Here is a 16,776-nt window from a genome sequence, read left to right as displayed (position 1 = left end):
TACGTGACTGCCGACTTGGGGGGTCTGCCGACTACCCGGGGAGGCACAGTAGTTAGCTTCCAGCGATGGCTCCCACAAACTTTCGCGGGCGAAGCTGCGCATCACTGAAAATACCATAGTATGTGAGACTTGTTTCAGGATCTGTCACAGGTCGTGTCGCATACTACATCTGAGCCTTTCATTCACCGACTTCACTCTCGCATACTTGCCATGTTTGACATCCATGCTTAGCATCACTGTAAGCCTCATCATGCTGACCATCCACCCCGCCGCCACATGTTCCAAGTCTTGGGTCCATAGCATGTCCATGATAATCCCCATCGAGCCTGCTTCCTCGTAGTTCCCGTTTTCAATGTTGTCCACCGCCATATTCGCGCTGAACTACTGCAGGTGTCCCCGAAGATGATGGACAAAGTACAGCCTGGTACAGTCGCTTTCCAATCGCTCGACGAACAGCATGCAAGCTCATTGACCTAGGACGCGTGTCTTCACTATCAATGATGCAATACATTGCAGGAATCGCCGGCCCGATTGTCGCACACCATCGTTCAAGATCTATCTTCGATGATTCTAATTATGCAGTGTATCGCGTAGTTATCGATGCGCTCTGCATCTCACAGTAGCGAGATTCATCCGGCTTAGTTATGTTCCGAACCTCAATAGGCCCTCAAATGCAGACTCAAGGGCCTACAGATGAGACGACCGAATAAGTGGTAGATCATTCACGAACCTAACATTTCGTGAGCCGCCTATACTTGTGGAGAAGATATAGGCTAATCATTCATGATCTAACGCCACCCAGCGCTCTTACAAAAAATGAGCTGCTTTGCTCAAGGAACCATATTTGTGTGCCGAAACTCCGTTCTTGTGGATTCACAAGGGGACGACTGAGTACGGTGAGTATGGTTGCTTACGCATTCGCATAGGAAAACGTGCCGTCGGGCTTGAGGGAACGACGGGAACGAGAGCACCGACGTCGCCACATGATGACTCGATGCGCGGCGCGACGATAGAATAGCGACTATGAAGGTCGAGTCCCTGAGCATGGCACGAGGCGTCAGGAACGAGCGTGTCACACTGTTGCTGAGGGCAAATCGAGTAGTTGCATCTCGTGTATATGTACAGCTCAAATCCGAACTGTTTGGAGGACTCTCCAGAAGGCCAAGGAGCGAGAGCTCAAGAAAGTCGAATCACACACTGGGCGATTGTACTATCGGTCCTCGGTGCGAGTCGCACCGATCCTCATCGGTAGGTCGAAGCGGCGTTCTCAGGCCATGGACTGCGCGGTCGTTTCGCTTGAGATCCTCATGAACCATTCGGGCGCACAGTACGCGGACTATTTGAAGTGCGAGCCAATGCACTCATTGATCCTGTCCAGCGAGGAAGCGGTGGGATATAAAGCGATCACCTGGTCGTGCAAGGACGCGTGGGTTATCCTCAACCTCGGGGCGGTTGCATGTCTCTGTGCGACAGTGCCAGTATACTTGTGTACACGGGCATGCCGTTCGTCAACAGTATCACTAATGGACCAGGACGTCAATCAAACCTTGAGGTTACAAGGGATATATGGACCTACTACTACAACTGAGATGACGCCAAAATGAATCTTAGGGCCGTGTGGTCAAATATATCACGCCAACGATGAGGACAAACTATAAGTTCGACTAGAAGCTGCGCACTTCGCGGTGATCGTCTAAGAGCGGGTATACCATTGCAGCGTCATAGTTGGGTTGAGCTACTACGCAATGTTGAGCTGTTTCCATCCTCGTAGTACACCCCGATCTATCCACAGTATTGAATTAGGATTACGAAACGAGTGCGTAAACCATCGAATACGTCTCTTGCCTAATCTCTGCCGCCGCCTACGACTGACTTGCAGATGCGATTAGTGAGGGGAGGTATCTGGGGCGATCAAGAGGATGGGTCGAATCATGCGCATGGCAAAGAATTACTGACGGATTGTTTTTACTGTACAACGTGTGTTTTGGGTATCGCAGCGAAACATTCTGAGCCATGTGTGAGATGAAGTACCAGACGCACATAAAAGAATGTATCATCAGCCCGTCTTGAGATTGACGGGTGCATCACACACGCAGCCGCGTGATCCGCCAGCAGTCTCTCGAAAACATCGTCTGTCTTGTCTCTCAGAAATCCTTGAGGGCGCCACTTACGCGTAGAAGGCTGGACCATAGTAACCACCATTTCTACAAAGTGCTGTCAGTCGCCATGCGTGGTCATTACGGCAGAGAAAAGGATTGCGAGTCTGCTTGAAAACTAGAGCATGCCGCTAGTTGTTACGGAGTCGAGAGCTGGGGAAAATGACTTGCAGCATTGACGATCCCACGTGCTTGTAGTTTCCGTATTCCACAGATCAACCGCAGCTTCTCGCTGCGTACAGGCAGGTTGACATACGAAGAGCCGATGCCCACGGGTTGGTCCACGTAGGGCCTAAAATGCCTGTCAGTCACTCGCCGAGTCAAGTTGCTGTCGCGTGCACGTACGGGTATATTGTCTCATAAATTCGCGTTATATACATGCTTCTGCTAGCAATTGTCATGCAGCACAGCCCACTCTCCTCGAGTATGCCAGCATACCCGGGGCTCAGAAGCGAAGTAAGTCGGATCTTCATGTCTGATGATTCCACCGCATTCAGCCATATTGTGGACGGATCGTTTATTGAAGAGTCAGAACCTGTGTCAAACCTCAGTGACCGGAACAAACGAGACACGGATTGTACATACAAGACGTTTCGTTGAAAGTTGTATGTACCAACGCCTAGGAGACGTTGCGTACCAAGTCCCACACATGTAGTCGTGTGCCGTCATCGCAGCCGGATGTAAATGCCGAGATGCACCCGACAGCTCCATAGCTACCGACATCATGGGAGAATGTACTGGGAATGGGAATGGAAGGACAAAATCAGTGCAATGCTCCTCAATACTTCCCATCCCTTGCTGACAATCGCCACGGATGGTCCGGGAGTACATCTGGTTTATTCGTGCAGATCGTAGATGCTAGGATCAGCTCATTTCCGTCTGTGAACCAACGTGATCACAGAAGCTCCAGTCGAAACGGCGGGTCGAAGAGGTTCCCTGTCAAACCATTCCGAATGTTCAAGACTTGGAGAGCATGTGTAATCGTGACAAAGTGAGGTATGAGGCTAGATATCAACCTTTGGGACCGTATCTGTGGATAATTTCAGTTTGAACAAGACGACGTCAGTCAAACGTTCACCTGCAAATCTACTACAGAGCGTACCTCGAGAAATGGGTTTCCAGCGACCAAAGGTCTTGCACAGCGGGCAGCACATCGCCGACTTTCCCCTGTTGATAAGCGAGTAACTCTGCGTCCTCAGGTTCCGCAGGCGGTCCCATCGTCCACTCAACTCGAGCTTGATCGCAATCTAAACACCACTGACGGACGCTGACCGCGCGTTGAGCACTTTTCTTCGTAGTATAGGCTAGTGTACCCATGCTGGTGTCGCCAGAACGTTTCCTCTTTAACCGTGAGACGATTGGCCGGAATGGGGTAGAAAAGCGGACAGCGTCGTCATCTGACAGGGGAGAACAATACTGCCTCACGGGCCAGTGGAAGTAACCATCAGGACAGGCCGAGGGCTCCCCTGTTGCCCACAACCGTCTGTCGGGAACCATCTCGGAAGGTACGGGGATCGTCCACGACATATACTGTGAGGCTATGCTATAAGCATGATTGGCCTCCTTGTGGGGCAGTAGACCCCGCAAGACATGCTGGTAGTGCAGTGGTCGCTTGCTCAGTTTCTGGCCCGCTCGAAACATCGTCAGACGGAGATTAGCATTCAGCTCGTGCCACCCGAGCGAGCGATACGAGCAAGGAGCCGTCATGACGGAATGTGTGATGGGGTGACCCATGGTCGTGCATGAGTCTGGAAGATGCTCGTCCTCTGCGATGATGCAATACTTGTAGACCTGCGTCACCATAAGCATGCTATTAGCCAAGAGCGCATACAATACATACAGTGCCATACTGAAGTGGACTCTTCAAATGATCAGGATGGGGTATTATCAACAAGCGATTCGTTTCCCAAAGTTCTCGAAGGTCGCGTCGGACTGCATGCGGTATGTGAGGCGACAAATGTCGTGTACATCAATAGAAGATACGCACGGAATATGATATTTGCAGGCATGTGGCAACGGAGGGCGTTGTAGTTGGTGCGCATATTGAATGTTATGTAGTCCATCTTCCGATTCACCTTGTCAGCCACAAAAGCCGGAATACCAGTCATGCCTGCTCACCAATAATTGAGGCATGTCGGGAGGCAGAATACAACATGCCTCTACGTCAGCAGACACGCATCCGGTGATCATGCACCTCGGATGAGGTCCGAAAGGAATGCCGTCCTCGACCTTGAACGCGTTGCGAGCAGTGCCGGACGTGCGCATTCTCTGGGCAGGGACCTCATCAGTCTCTGTGTCCGGACACCGTTTCCGCTTCCGCGGGCGGGGGATGTCTTCGACAAGCGATTGTTGATCAATGTGGGGGGAGACCGACTCGAGTGCATGGTGCTGGGCTAGCCTGATAATGGGTGAATGGGCAAAAGCGTCCTTAGATAGATGATATTCGTAGTGGAGCGGTCGCTTCATGAATTCACGACCCACTCGAATTGTCATTAAATGCAGATTGGCACTCAGCTCGTGCCATCTCAGCGAGCGACACGGGCTGCAAGTCGTCGCGACTGGAGGCCTAATGGTATGATCCTTGGAGATGCGCGAGCTTGAAGGGTGCTCATCTTCTGCAACGACGTAGTACTTGTAGACCTACTTGATAGTGAGTGCAGCAACCACCTGAGGGGACGTACGATACATACAGGGCGGGTATCAGGGTGGTCTATATGGTCGGGATGGGGTATCATCAACAGGCGGTTTGTGTCCCACAGAATGCGGAGGTCACGTAGAACTACATGAAGGGTGTAAGAGAAGGGGAAACGGACTGGAGATATGCAACTACGCACGGAATATGATATTTGCAGGCGTGCTACAATAGGCCGCATTAGAGTCAGTAGGCATACGGAGCGTCGTGCAGTCGCCCTACAAAGCTGCCTTGTCAGCTGCGAGGTCAAAGTAGCAATCACTGTACTCACCAACGGTTGAGGCGTGTCGGGAGGCAGAATATAGCACGCCTCCACCTCGGCGGACACGCAGTTCGTGATCATGCATCTAGGGTGAGGTCCGAAAGGAATCCCGTCTTTGAGCTTTGACGCGTCGCTCGGACTGTCAGACAACCTCCTTCTCTTAACACGGACCTCATCGGTCGTCGTGTCTGCACACCGTTTGCGCTTCGGCGGGCGAGCGATAGTTTCAAGTAGCACGTGTATGTCAATATTGGGGGCGACCGAGGGATCCGCGTCCGGTTCGACGACCCCGATCTTGGTGCAGCCGTGGATGGGTATATGCCCAAGACCGAAACAAGCGCGGTCCTCGGCCTTGATTGCGTCGCTCGAAGTGCCAGACGTCCGCGCCCTCTTTGCGCGAACGTCATAGGTGCTTGTGTCCGCACTTCGCTTCCGCTTCAATGGACGGGAGACGTATTCTAGCAACGGGTCCACTGCATCGGGCTCGACGTCCCCGACACTCGTGCAGTCGCTGATGGGTGTATGTCCAAGACCGAAGAATGCGCCGTCATCGACCCTGGTTGCATCGCTCCATATATTAGGCAGCAGCGCTCTCTCTGCGCGAACTTCATCAGCCCTTGTATCCGCCAACCGTCTCCGTTTCAGCCGATGGGTGATGTCTTCTGGTAGCGAGGAGTCCGCCTCTGCTTCGACAATCCTGATTTCCGTTTCTTTGCCAGCGTACGTTTGCTTAGAATAGTCATAAAAAGAGATAGATGGTGCACGACTGACTCCAGAAGTGAGTGTAGCGGGTCGAGAGCTTTCGCGTGAAGAGGAGCTGCCAATATCGTCCGAAAGCGCGGGAGTACTCATTTCGCGTGGGGGGTGCTCAGCAGCAGGCGTAAAAACATGTCAGGAATAAGGACGTTAAAGCCATTCATTTTTGCGTCGACTGTATCGCGAATTCAGCGAGGTAGTGACGATGGTGTAGCGCGAACAGCGTGCGCCACCAGTGACTTTAGAGGATGCTTAGTCAGCGCTACTTTCGGAGATCCCCGACACCTGTCAATCAGTCAGTCATATAGTCAATTAGTCCTCAGTGCATTTGGGCTTACCAGGGTGCGCACACAACCTCTATGCGGTCGTAGAGGTCTTTGTGAGCCTTGTGAGCTCGCTCAGTTGGCGTACTTTGTGATACACCGAACGGAGATCTTTGATTCCTCTACGGGCACATTCACCTCGACTGAGAGTGTTGTAACGTGCTGCAATCGCCGCTGCCTCAGTATAGAGTATCATGCACCATCTTGGGAAGAATCCCCAGTGTGCAGTGTGTCGATATGTCTAACAAAACGTTCACAATTGTAAGAACATTCGTATCTGACCTCCCATGCTCGTCATCAGAATCCATCTATCTGTTTAATCATAAGGCTAAGCAGACAGTATGATGTCAGAGCTGGGACTGGTATATACAAACACCCGGTACACGCCAGCAGTCGTCCGGCTGCTCTCAATGACGCGCAAACAGATGTAGGTTGCACAAGCTGTCGTACTGGTCGGTACATACTTGTAGAATTGAAGTCGCTGTCGTCAAGCCCAGACCCACGAGGACCACATCACGGAGCACACACTGGGGGAGATAATGCGTCACAGACGACCAAAGCAGCACTGTTGCACAACTGCATTTTCGCTGCCCACTGCCGATGACCACGTACCTCCGGCAAGCGAGCGCTGTTCGCCAGTAAAGGCTGGGAGTTATGCTGTAAGTAATCACCCACAGGTACAATGTCGGCTATCGATATGGTGCTGGTGTGAGGGTCTCATGCTCCCTGAGTGTCCCTTGTGTGTGTGATCGCATCGGCATAGTGATAGTATTCGGCCAATAGAGGCTGGCGATGATGACATCACTGGGCGAGAAGGTCCACTGAAGATACAGGGAGTGTCCGTGATTTCTAACGAAGCATTGGTCGCAGGAGAAACCTGACAGCGAGAACACACAGATGCAGTGGAACGCGTCGAATCTTGCGAAGACCAACTTGGCAGGTGTTCGAGTGCGACATATGACGTGTACCTGCGGCAAGGCAACAAGACAGACGAAAGAGTGTCAACGAGTCGAGCCGCGAGCGTCGAATCAGCTACGTCTGCATCGTTCCTATTTGTCACTCCGACGTTCATTGGCCGATCGCATTGATCGCGCGTTGCTCTAGGCGCCCGTCTCTGGCGAGGCTTTGGATCGAAGCTGTTTGCGCCGGCACTCGGACAGTTGTAAAAGAGTAAGGGTTGTATGTTCCTGATCAGTGATACTGTATGTTTGTAGCTGCTGTCGCTGCAGCATCTCGGCTGATCGGTCGGCGACAACGGTTACTTTGGGCAGACACGCCTACCTTTTATTGCTCGCCCTACTCGCCGTAAGCCACCGCTCATAGACATCGAATGGAGAGAATATATGGATAATTGTAGGGTGGTAAACTGCATAATGGGACATCGGTAGTTAATCATGGTGTATTCCCCATATCTAAATTGGCCATAGAGCCACATAGATCCTGATAATCACCCTCTCGCCCGGCATCCACCGAGTAATGTGTATTGACATCGTCGATGAACGAAATTTGGCTGACGCGTTGTTCGGGTGCGACACTTGCCGCTTGCAGGCAGCATGTGTCGTGTCCATTCATTTATTGAAGGGTACGTTTCGACTTTGTGCTGCTTGTAGAAGATGTCTAAAGCTGTTTCAAAGACGTCTGGTCCAGCACCCTTCCATAGTGATAAGCCGGCGTTGTATATAACGAACTGGGCAGGAACGCGGGGTTCCACCCAGCCTAAGGTTTTGAATTCGCAAAGGCAGTATTCTTCTCTGTATCGGGAAGGTCGCTGTGGGCGATGACACAGTAGTTATAGACGGGGCCATTGCACACCTCAAATGGTTCGTCCAGCGACTGGAGAAAACCATGAGCAAGATACTGTATCTGGGCCTTGTCTTTGTACTCACCATGCCTACATCGATGGGAACAATAGATTGTTTGAGATAATTGTCGATAACTTGAGGTTCAGGCACGAACATTAGATGTCCTTTGTCTCACAAGCAGTGCATATCGGCGCTGACTATGTGGGTTTGGGGTCAGAGCTACGTCGGCCGGCCGGGACATAAACACTCACATAAGAAGATATTGGAAGGTGGAGTTGACCTTGAATTCATCAATCCCCCACCACGCCGCCACTTTCTCACACTACATGTATGCAAGCATCAAAACCATGGTCACAGGGGCGTCATGAGGAAGTATTGACAACTTACCGTATCGATGTCGGTTCTTCGCGGGATAACGTGACATGCCTGTGTGGGCTTGAATTGCTGAAGACTCAGCAGGCACCGTGATCCAGAAGGCGTCAAGTGGGCAGTATACAACTTCAGATTGCTACCGCATGGTTTGCCTTTGGGCTTGTGGGCCTTCCATTTGGGGAGTTTGTCCATTTCCAAACCTCCTGGACTCACAAGAGCTGTTGCGCCACAAATACCTTGAGGTGAGTCCATGTCGCATGACAAGGCAAGGGATAGCGACGTACCTTTGGGGCGTTTGGAGGTCATTGGTTCGCTTGTGGAAATGATTACGGGAAGACTACGAGCGAGATAAGTGATTGCGTTGCCACGGTTCAAGTATGCTCACTGACCTAAGCGCTTCCTCTGCCGCCTGTTCCTTTTCTTCCTTCATTATCAACTCTGCCTCCCTGGGTGGTGGCGCGGTCCACACGTCAGATAGGGTCAGGATATCCCCCACGAAGCAGGATGTGTCGACTGGAAGATGTATTCTTTCGTAGAACACCTTCAACACCGTCACCCACATCTCCGTGTCCTCCTTGAGCTTCATGGCCGTGTTCAAGAACATGAAGTGCGGCTTCGCATGGGACCGGATGATCCCAACCTTGTCGAATCCGTAGGTGAACCCTTCACGGATCAGAGAGTTGTCAAGGTCTGGGTGAGGGATCACACAGTACTCGTGGATCTTGGCTTCGTCGCTATCCTATACGCATTGTGGCGACGATTCGCATCAGTCGCAGATTATCAGGCTGCAGTGACTCACCTCCAAAATGTTGTGTCTTTCACCATCCTTGTACTTGTCCATATATCCGTTCACCACGTTGGGCATCGGAGCGATAAGAATGTCTCCGCGATCCCACAATATATGCAGGTCTCCACGAATTGTATGCAAGTAAGCCCACGCGTATCGGCATGCCTCCTGGAAAGAACACGCACGGAAAGCCTGATTGTGGCGTGAGTCCACACTGAGCTTTGTCTTAAAGCCCCTCCACCACTCCAGATGCGTGAGCTATGAATATGTGCATGTAAACCGTCAGAGATGCCGCATACACGCAGGGGTCACTTCAACTTACCACATCCGGCTTTGTGGCGCATGGCAATACGTGACGATATTGAATGGACCCGTCATTGAGCCCTGATACAATGCAGGTACCTCTGTTCTGAGACTTCCCGAACGCTCGCTGTCGTGCACCTTTCGTAACGAGGACCTTGCGTTTTACCTTCCGATGTGGAGTCTCATTCACCGGCGTGTCTTCCCGCCACGGAGTATAGTCGTCTTCGTCGTCTGACACAGCTATCTTTCGGTTGACATGCTCGGACTCGGGCACAGAGCTAGCGACACTAGGCTCGTCGTAAGAAACTGTGGCCGGGCCACCGTCAGCGTGAAGCGGTTATCGGTAACGGCGAGGACCCATACCTTTCTTCGAATCTCTAAGTCTACCGGGTTGTCTCACTTTGGGGCTGTCAACCATGGCTAGGGGATTTGCGTAGATGAAGTGGAAGTTGAAGGTGACAGTGAAGAAAGAGACAGAGTGAGTGAGTGGCTCAAAGCGGCTTTTGCTGAGTTTATATAGTCTTGCAAAGCGCGTGACGACAAGCCAGACCATCCATTGTATCCCAATTTGGATGTTGTGGCCATCGTTGACGCGGGTCAGTGACTGGAAACCTCAGGCACATCACCTGATTTGCATGGTCTGTGCGGGATGATTCCTGGAGTTGTGGTAGCGAACACACCGTTTGAAGCGTGGAAATCATGTTCAGCTGACCAAGGAGACACATTACGCAGTCAGTCTGCAGCAGACTCGATGGAGCTCACCTAGGTTCATTTTAACGACCTCGCTGGCGCGAAGCATACCCTGGTAAATGTCCGTGTATGTCCGCCTAAAAAATCACGTTCTCGCCGCAGAGTCATGAACCGGGTGACATTAAATGGAACTGCTCAGCGAAGAGTAGATCATGGCATCGACCAGGAAACTACTATTATTTGCTCATTGAGACATTTTAACAAGAAGCTAGTATTGACACGGCATGCTGCCTGTATATTTCCGAGGCTGCAAGCATCTCTGACACAGACTTAAGCATGGAGTAAGCTGCAAGCGGTGCTGGACAAACCCAGATGGTTCTGATGACCAAGCACAGGAGGTCAGATACGAATATCCTCACACTGTAAAGGACTGACATGTCAACATACTGCACATTGGAGGTTCTGCAAAGGATATCGAGGAATATGTGAACATGGGAAACAAGAATTACAGCACCTTGCGTCACTCTCAGTCAAGGTAACGATGTCTGTGGGGAGGCCGTTCTGCATGAACAGATCAGAACACTGAAAAACCAACGCAGTTGCCTGTAAGGGTAAAGGAGATACACCTACGAAGGGATGCTATGTAAGCGTTCCCATAGTACAAATCAGATCGCAGGGTTGAAACAAACTGGACCTAACCTGCACACCGACTGCGCGATCTCATACAGGGGACTTCAAACAATATGAACGCAATCGTGATGTCCGTCTACGAGTAAGTGTAAACGCACCGAGGATTAATTGACTGAACCCTGAATCGACGACACCAGTCAAGACTTGATTGGTCGGGGATCCCCGAGGGTAGCGCTGACTAAGCAGCCGCTAAGGGCTTTGGTGGCGCACACTGGTGGCGCTAGCCTCACCATTGCGACGTCGTCAATAACTCGCTGAATACGCGATATAGTCGACGCAAAAATGAATGACCTTAACATCCTTATTCATGACATGTGCCCTTGAACATCCTCTACGCGAAAGTACACCTGCGCTTTTGGACGACACTGGCAGCTCTTCACGCAAAAGCTCTCCACCCGCTGCACCTATCTCCTCACTCAGCCGTGCACCATCTATCTATTTTGATGACGACTCCAAGCATATCTCCATAGGCGACCGCACGAGAGTCGGGGGTGTCGAGCTAGATGCGGTGGACCCGTCGCTAAGATATGTCTCGTCAAGAGAGCGCGGACGCCTGGCACTTCGAGCAACGAAAGCATAGCCGACGACAGCGCCTCATTGGGTCTTGGGCATATACTCTTCCGTAAGTGTACGAGTATCAGGGTGGCCGAACTAGACGACGTTCACGCGTTCTCCCCCCATATTGACCTTCACGTGCCGCTTGCGGCCATCCTCGCCGCCCAAAGCGAAGACGGTGTGCAAACACGTCGACCGACGAGGTCCGTGCTAAAAGAAGGTAATCATCTGCACCTGAGCCTGGCAGACTAATACATTATATACTCTCACTACAGCACAGGTAGCGTTACATACCAAGCTCTTACCATCGGTGGGTATGATTCATTATCCCACCTGTAAAATAATGCATTGACTGCTCCCACTTTGGCAGCCGGCGCTCGACCATAATGGGCTGCTCCCACTCCGGCAGCCGGCACTCAACCATAATGGGCAGCGCGGTGCCGGTGCCCGGCATCGTTGTGTTGACTGTTCCGGGCACAGGCACCAGCGTGTCCTAAAACATCGCAAAATCAAATTGTTGGTTCCTTGCTGCTTCGAAAATGCATATTCGGCTCCCACCCTACCCTGCCCTCGTTCAGCGATGATGGGAGCACTGCGCACCTGGTGCGTGATCCACTGTGCGCGCTCCTGTCCCGCCCTCCCAATTCGGCTCCCACCCTGCCCTGACCTCATTCGGAAATAATGGGAGCACTGTGCGCCTGGCGCGTGATTCACTGTGCACACCGCGCCCTTATCCCGCTCTGCTATCAATACCCAATTTGGCTCTCATCCCGCCCTGCCTTCATTTGGCAATGATGGGAGCGCTGCACCCCTGGTACAGGATCCACTGTGGTGGCGTCTTGCGTGCTCAGCGGGAGGACTGTGCGCCTAGTGTTCAGTCTCGCCAAGAGCGGCTGTAATAATCATGCACTTAGAATTTGGATTGAAACACATGTATTGCGTCAACTACCATTACTGGTGATGTAAAGTATTTTTCTTTAAATATACAAGAGCAGGAAGCGAATACTGTCGGTTGATCGAGATCAAGGAATGAACATCAAGAAATGAACATCAAGAAATTGGTGTCCTCACAATACAGGCCAGCTCAAGATCCGGCTCACGCAACCCTCGCCCTCTTCCTCCTGTTTGAACTTGCTGTATCATTTGAAGCACGTATCGTGGTAGACAGCAGAGGGGATGCATTCCGTGGCCGTGAAGGTCTACGGTTATGCACCGGGCGCGAAGAAGAAGCCACAGTATCGAGATTCAAACTCATGCTCGCGTTGTCCATGGAAGATCCGGTAGGCATCAACAAGGTCGCCGCGTTTGCTGGAGTGGTTGTAGGGTTATCCCCAGAAGCTTCAGAAGTGATCGATGAGGTCGCTGCATTTGCAGGAGTAGCGTTGTCCGTGGAAGCTTCGGTAGTGGTCAACGAAGTTGCTGCATTGGTCAAGGAGGGACCCATCATCTGGAGCGAACCCCCTGTTGTACTGGAAACTGATGGGAAGGAGTGGCCAGCAATGAGCATTGGAGTACCCCCTCCAGAGAGGGTGAGGTTGGAGAGAGCCCAGTTGGATATGTCACTGAGGAGTGTATTAGGCAAGAGATTGTCTTGAGACTCATGGAGCATCTCCTAATTGACATGGGAGTAATCGAACGGCTCAACATCGAGATCTACAACAGGTGACAGCTGACTAAGGCCAATTGTGGTGCTTTCTTCACTGATTTCAAGTGATAGGCCAGTACCGGCAGAATAACCAAAGGCAGGAGCATGCAGAGTGTCACTGCTGTGCGAGATGGCCGTTGTCGTCGAAGCTGGGGAGCTATAGGAGACAGCGGCAGTCTCAACAACCATGGTACAAGAACTTGGGTGTTCTGGCAGTGAAAGCGGGGCAGGCAGTGTCAGTACAGCACCAGTTTTGGGGTCCGAGATAGAAGGAACATGCTGTATAGGCTCATAAGGGATGGGGGAAGCTTGATATGGACTATTGCTAGTCACATGGAGAGCAAATGAGTTGCAAATCTTGTAGCGTCTCCGAAGTTCAGTTTAGCTCAGTTCATGTCGTGACTTAGGGTCAAGCGACTGGGGAAACACAAACAAAGGGCGCTGGGGGCGTTCGACTGGTTCTTACCGAAGCGATGGTGAGCAACGCTCAAACCTAAGGCTAGGGACAAGAAATGTATTAGTTAGTTAAGTAAGAAAAGGAATACATGAAAGGCTTACTGACCTAGGGACAAGAGGTCAAAACTGAGGTCCCTAGGGTAGCAGAGGCCGGCTTATATACAGGGGAAGATAAGGGCAGGCTGTGCGCATTGGTCCATGCACAGCTGGTCCGTGCACAGCATGCTGACACAGCCCCGGGGGCCGGTGAGTCATCATGGCTGTGTCAGTGGAGCCTGAGCTGTGCTGTGCACTGCCACCCATCTAATCTAATCATTCCATAGATAATGACATGTCCATTTGAGCGTATCATACAGAGGTCGTGGGTTCAAGCCTGCAGAAAGGAAAAAATTAAAAAACAGCTAGACGCTGTACCAACTAGTGACAGGTAGTGTTGAAATGCACAGCCCTGCATGGTCAGGAATGAGCTCGAAAGCTCAGGTGCGCAAGTAGCCGGGGGCCGGATAGGGAATAGCATGGGTATGGGTAACCCATGTGGGTTATGGGTATGGGTATCATGGGTAAGCCATAAAAATACCCATGGATCAAGCAGTGCTGAAGAATGTGCCAAAGTTGGATGAGAAAGCATTAGGCAACCATTACTTCAGCTTGGATGGTCCCAGTAAGCCTACAGGTCTTGATTAAGACAGAATAGAGTAAGATATATTCTTGATGACAGTTAGTTTGCTTAGGTAAGCTAATCAATTTTTATAAAACAGCTAAGTTAGGTCTCAGCTGGAGTGATGGTTTGCTGATAAAGATGATGACCATAATATATAAGATGGTTGGAATGTTATTGAGCTATAAACACATATATTTTACTGTGGAATCTGCAAGGATACCTCGGACCCATGGGTAACCCACCATGGGTAGCATACCCATGAAACCCATAAACATACCCACAGAAAACCCATACCCACAGCACCCATGGGTTATGGGTATAGGTTTTTGTGGGTATGGGTGCGGGTATGAATGTTGCTACCCATGGGTTCACCCATGCTATTCCCTAGGGCCAGAGGCCCCTATCATAGTATATAACAACCGCACACGATATATGTATGCTATGTGATTGTCCCTTACAGGCACCACTATGCCCGTGGACAAATATGCCCCTTCTGTCATGAGTTGACATGGTGTCTAGCTGTTTTTTAATTTTTCCTTTTTGCGGGCTCGAACTCGCGACCTCTGTACCATACGCTCGAACGGACAAGTCCTTATCTACTGTACAATTAGATTAGATGGGACAGCAGTGCATGATACAATGGTCTTTACTCCTATATCGATGCCTGACTCGTAGACGACGAGCGAGGACTTATGGACAGTGCGTCATCCTGAAGATCGAGCGAGGAAGTCGAGAATGACCACTACCCCAAGCAAAGAGGAGCAGAGACTTGAATGAATAACCAGGTTGAACTTAGGGTTCGACCAACTAATGGTACAACTACTTATACAAGTACTGACTGCGCACGGACCATTGTGTCTATGTGGTCATGTTTGGTAAAGAAAGAAAGGTAGTGGTACGATACCAGGCACAAAGTGCACACGGACCCCATTATGTAAGCTACATAATGTTCAACCTGCGGGTGAGCGCTAAGACAGGCGCCAGTATGGGCGCTAGTAATACAAGAAATAGAACAGAAGACAAATGTTTCAGAACAAATAATAGCCAAACAAAAGGTGGGGACCAATGAGCATACATGTAGGCTGTACACTCAGAAGGACAGGATGTGGAAGGACAGGACATGTAAGAGCAGGCTTACAGAAAATCATTCAAACACTCAATGAATAGGTATGGTTAAATTGAGCCACTCAATGGATCGTGCAATCACTAACTTCGTAGGTCAAAATCACTCAACAGAAAATGGGGGTTCAGATGGTTAATTTGGTCGTTTAAAAGGTCATTTTCACCATCACAATTGCGACTACTCAGTGGGTGAATATTACCACAAGGGGACAATCTTCACCCATTACATTGGCTATTCGCGACTACTACATGAGTGAATACATTGGTGAAATTCACCATATAGACGGACCATAGTGAGCTCTAAGCACGCTCACCAGGGAAAACATGCTGGTCGAGTAAGTATGTACAAAAGCCGGAGGAAACACTAAGCTATGTGAAGTACTCGAGACACCGGGAAGAACCAGAATGCCTATGTCGCCGAATGTTAATGAGGGCTCCCTCCAGCGGATATAAAACTGGATTTAGAAAAAAAATGAGGGCTCGGTGCGCGGCGTGAGGACAAAGGATAGCGACTAAGACCAATCACGGCACGAGGCGTTAGGAACCATCGAGCGAGCGCACCCTGGGCGTGTCGCACTATTGCTGAGGGAACCGAGTAGCTACATCTCTCATGTATAGTACAGCTATGATACAAGCTGTTTGAAGTCCTCTGCAGAAGGCTAGGGAACGTGAGCCCATGCAAGCCGGACCGCATCTTGGGCGGGTGTACTACCGGTCCTGGGTGCGAATCGCGCCAATCCTCCGTGGTGGGTCGAGGCGGCAAGCTCAGCACATGGACCGCGAAGTCGTTTCATTTGGACTGCTCATGAGCCATTCCGACGCTCAGTACGCAGACTATTTGGATTGTGAGGGCGAGCGAGAGAGCGCGGCAGTGCCATCATTCAGCCGATCCAGCGAGGAAGCGATGGGGTATAATGCAATCATCTCATCATGCAGAGACGTGTGGGTTTCCTCGACCTTGCGGCGGTCCCATGTCTCTTCGCGACAGTGCCAGAATACTTGTGTACACGGGCGCGCCGTTCGTCGACAGACCAATCACTGATGGTGTCTGGAACCATTCATCGCTGAACTGTGTCCGAAGAGGGTCTACCTGTCTGACTACGAGATAAATCGAACCTCGAGGTTATGATGTATATCTGGACTTACGATTGAGAGGACGCCAAAATGAAGGAGATAGTCTTGCAGACAGCATCAGCGGTCTGTAGTCTGTGGTCAAGGAATCAACTCACAGCATTGCCTTCGTAGAGAGTCGTTTCCACGCCAGCGGTGAGGATGAACTACAGGTCCGACTAATATCCCCTTACTCAGTGGTGGTCGCCTAAAAGCGGGTATATGAGTGCAGCGCCACAGTTCGACTGAGCTGCCGCGCAGGGTTGTGCTGTTTCCATTCTCGTAGCATACTCCAATCTAGCCGTGGAACTGAGTCAGGAAACGCGTGTGCAACCCATCAGATACGTCTCTCACTTGATCTTTGCGGCATCCTACGACTGATGAGCAGATGCAA

General features: G+C 51.0%; 3 protein-coding genes across 3 annotated transcripts; 2 read left to right on the top strand and 1 right to left on the bottom strand.

Moving 5' to 3' along the window:
• Window positions 1-3,051: 3,051 nt before the first annotated feature.
• On the bottom strand, window positions 3,052-9,871 carry POSPLADRAFT_1140409 (hypothetical protein; the record flags this gene model as incomplete). Its single annotated transcript, XM_024485168.1, has 21 exons — window positions 3,052-3,172; window positions 3,259-3,947; window positions 4,275-4,796; window positions 4,847-4,935; window positions 4,991-5,066; window positions 5,120-5,820; window positions 6,133-6,151; window positions 6,278-6,430; window positions 6,654-6,716; window positions 6,802-6,846; window positions 7,085-7,157; window positions 7,471-7,555; window positions 7,705-7,957; window positions 8,002-8,080; window positions 8,243-8,313; window positions 8,379-8,599; window positions 8,648-8,700; window positions 8,753-9,102; window positions 9,163-9,408; window positions 9,473-9,759; window positions 9,817-9,871. 21 exons carry the CDS (start codon window positions 9,869-9,871, stop codon window positions 3,052-3,054), a joined length of 4,251 nt encoding a protein of 1,416 aa, XP_024340424.1.
• A 1,489-nt stretch (window positions 9,872-11,360) lies between these two features.
• POSPLADRAFT_1140283 (hypothetical protein) lies at window positions 11,361-13,812 on the top strand (the record flags this gene model as incomplete). The annotated part of the gene is given in 8 exon segments (XM_024485151.1): window positions 11,361-11,455; window positions 11,475-11,591; window positions 11,664-11,698; window positions 11,967-11,991; window positions 12,209-12,249; window positions 12,538-12,917; window positions 13,441-13,509; window positions 13,600-13,812. The coding sequence occupies 8 exon segments, from the start codon at window positions 11,361-11,363 to the stop codon at window positions 13,810-13,812; spliced, it is 975 nt and encodes a 324-aa protein (XP_024340423.1).
• A 2,088-nt stretch (window positions 13,813-15,900) lies between these two features.
• On the top strand, window positions 15,901-16,653 carry POSPLADRAFT_1039604 (hypothetical protein). Its single transcript, XM_024477569.1, has 4 exons — window positions 15,901-16,099; window positions 16,132-16,362; window positions 16,419-16,450; window positions 16,502-16,653. Exons 2-3 carry the CDS (start codon window positions 16,187-16,189, stop codon window positions 16,438-16,440), a joined length of 198 nt encoding a protein of 65 aa, XP_024340422.1. The 5' UTR covers window positions 15,901-16,099; window positions 16,132-16,186; the 3' UTR covers window positions 16,441-16,450; window positions 16,502-16,653.
• Window positions 16,654-16,776: the final 123 nt, after the last annotated feature.

Source organism: Postia placenta (assembly GCF_002117355.1).
Source record: "Postia placenta MAD-698-R-SB12 unplaced genomic scaffold POSPLAscaffold_5, whole genome shotgun sequence".
NCBI lineage: Eukaryota > Fungi > Basidiomycota > Agaricomycetes > Polyporales > Adustoporiaceae > Rhodonia > Rhodonia placenta.
The sequence above is the reverse complement of the archived record's forward strand: the minus strand, read 5'-3'. Positions and strand labels throughout refer to the sequence as shown.

Excerpts from the sequence above, each read along its gene's own strand:
- POSPLADRAFT_1039604 (XM_024477569.1), top strand. The coding sequence starts at position 16,187 with ATGCAATCATCTCATCATGCAGAGACGTGTGGGTTTCCTCGACCTTGC. Across the intron at positions 16,363-16,418 it reads TGTGTCCGAAGAGGGTCTAC|GATTGAGAGGACGCCAAAAT; the intron begins CTGTCTGACTAC and ends ATCTGGACTTAC.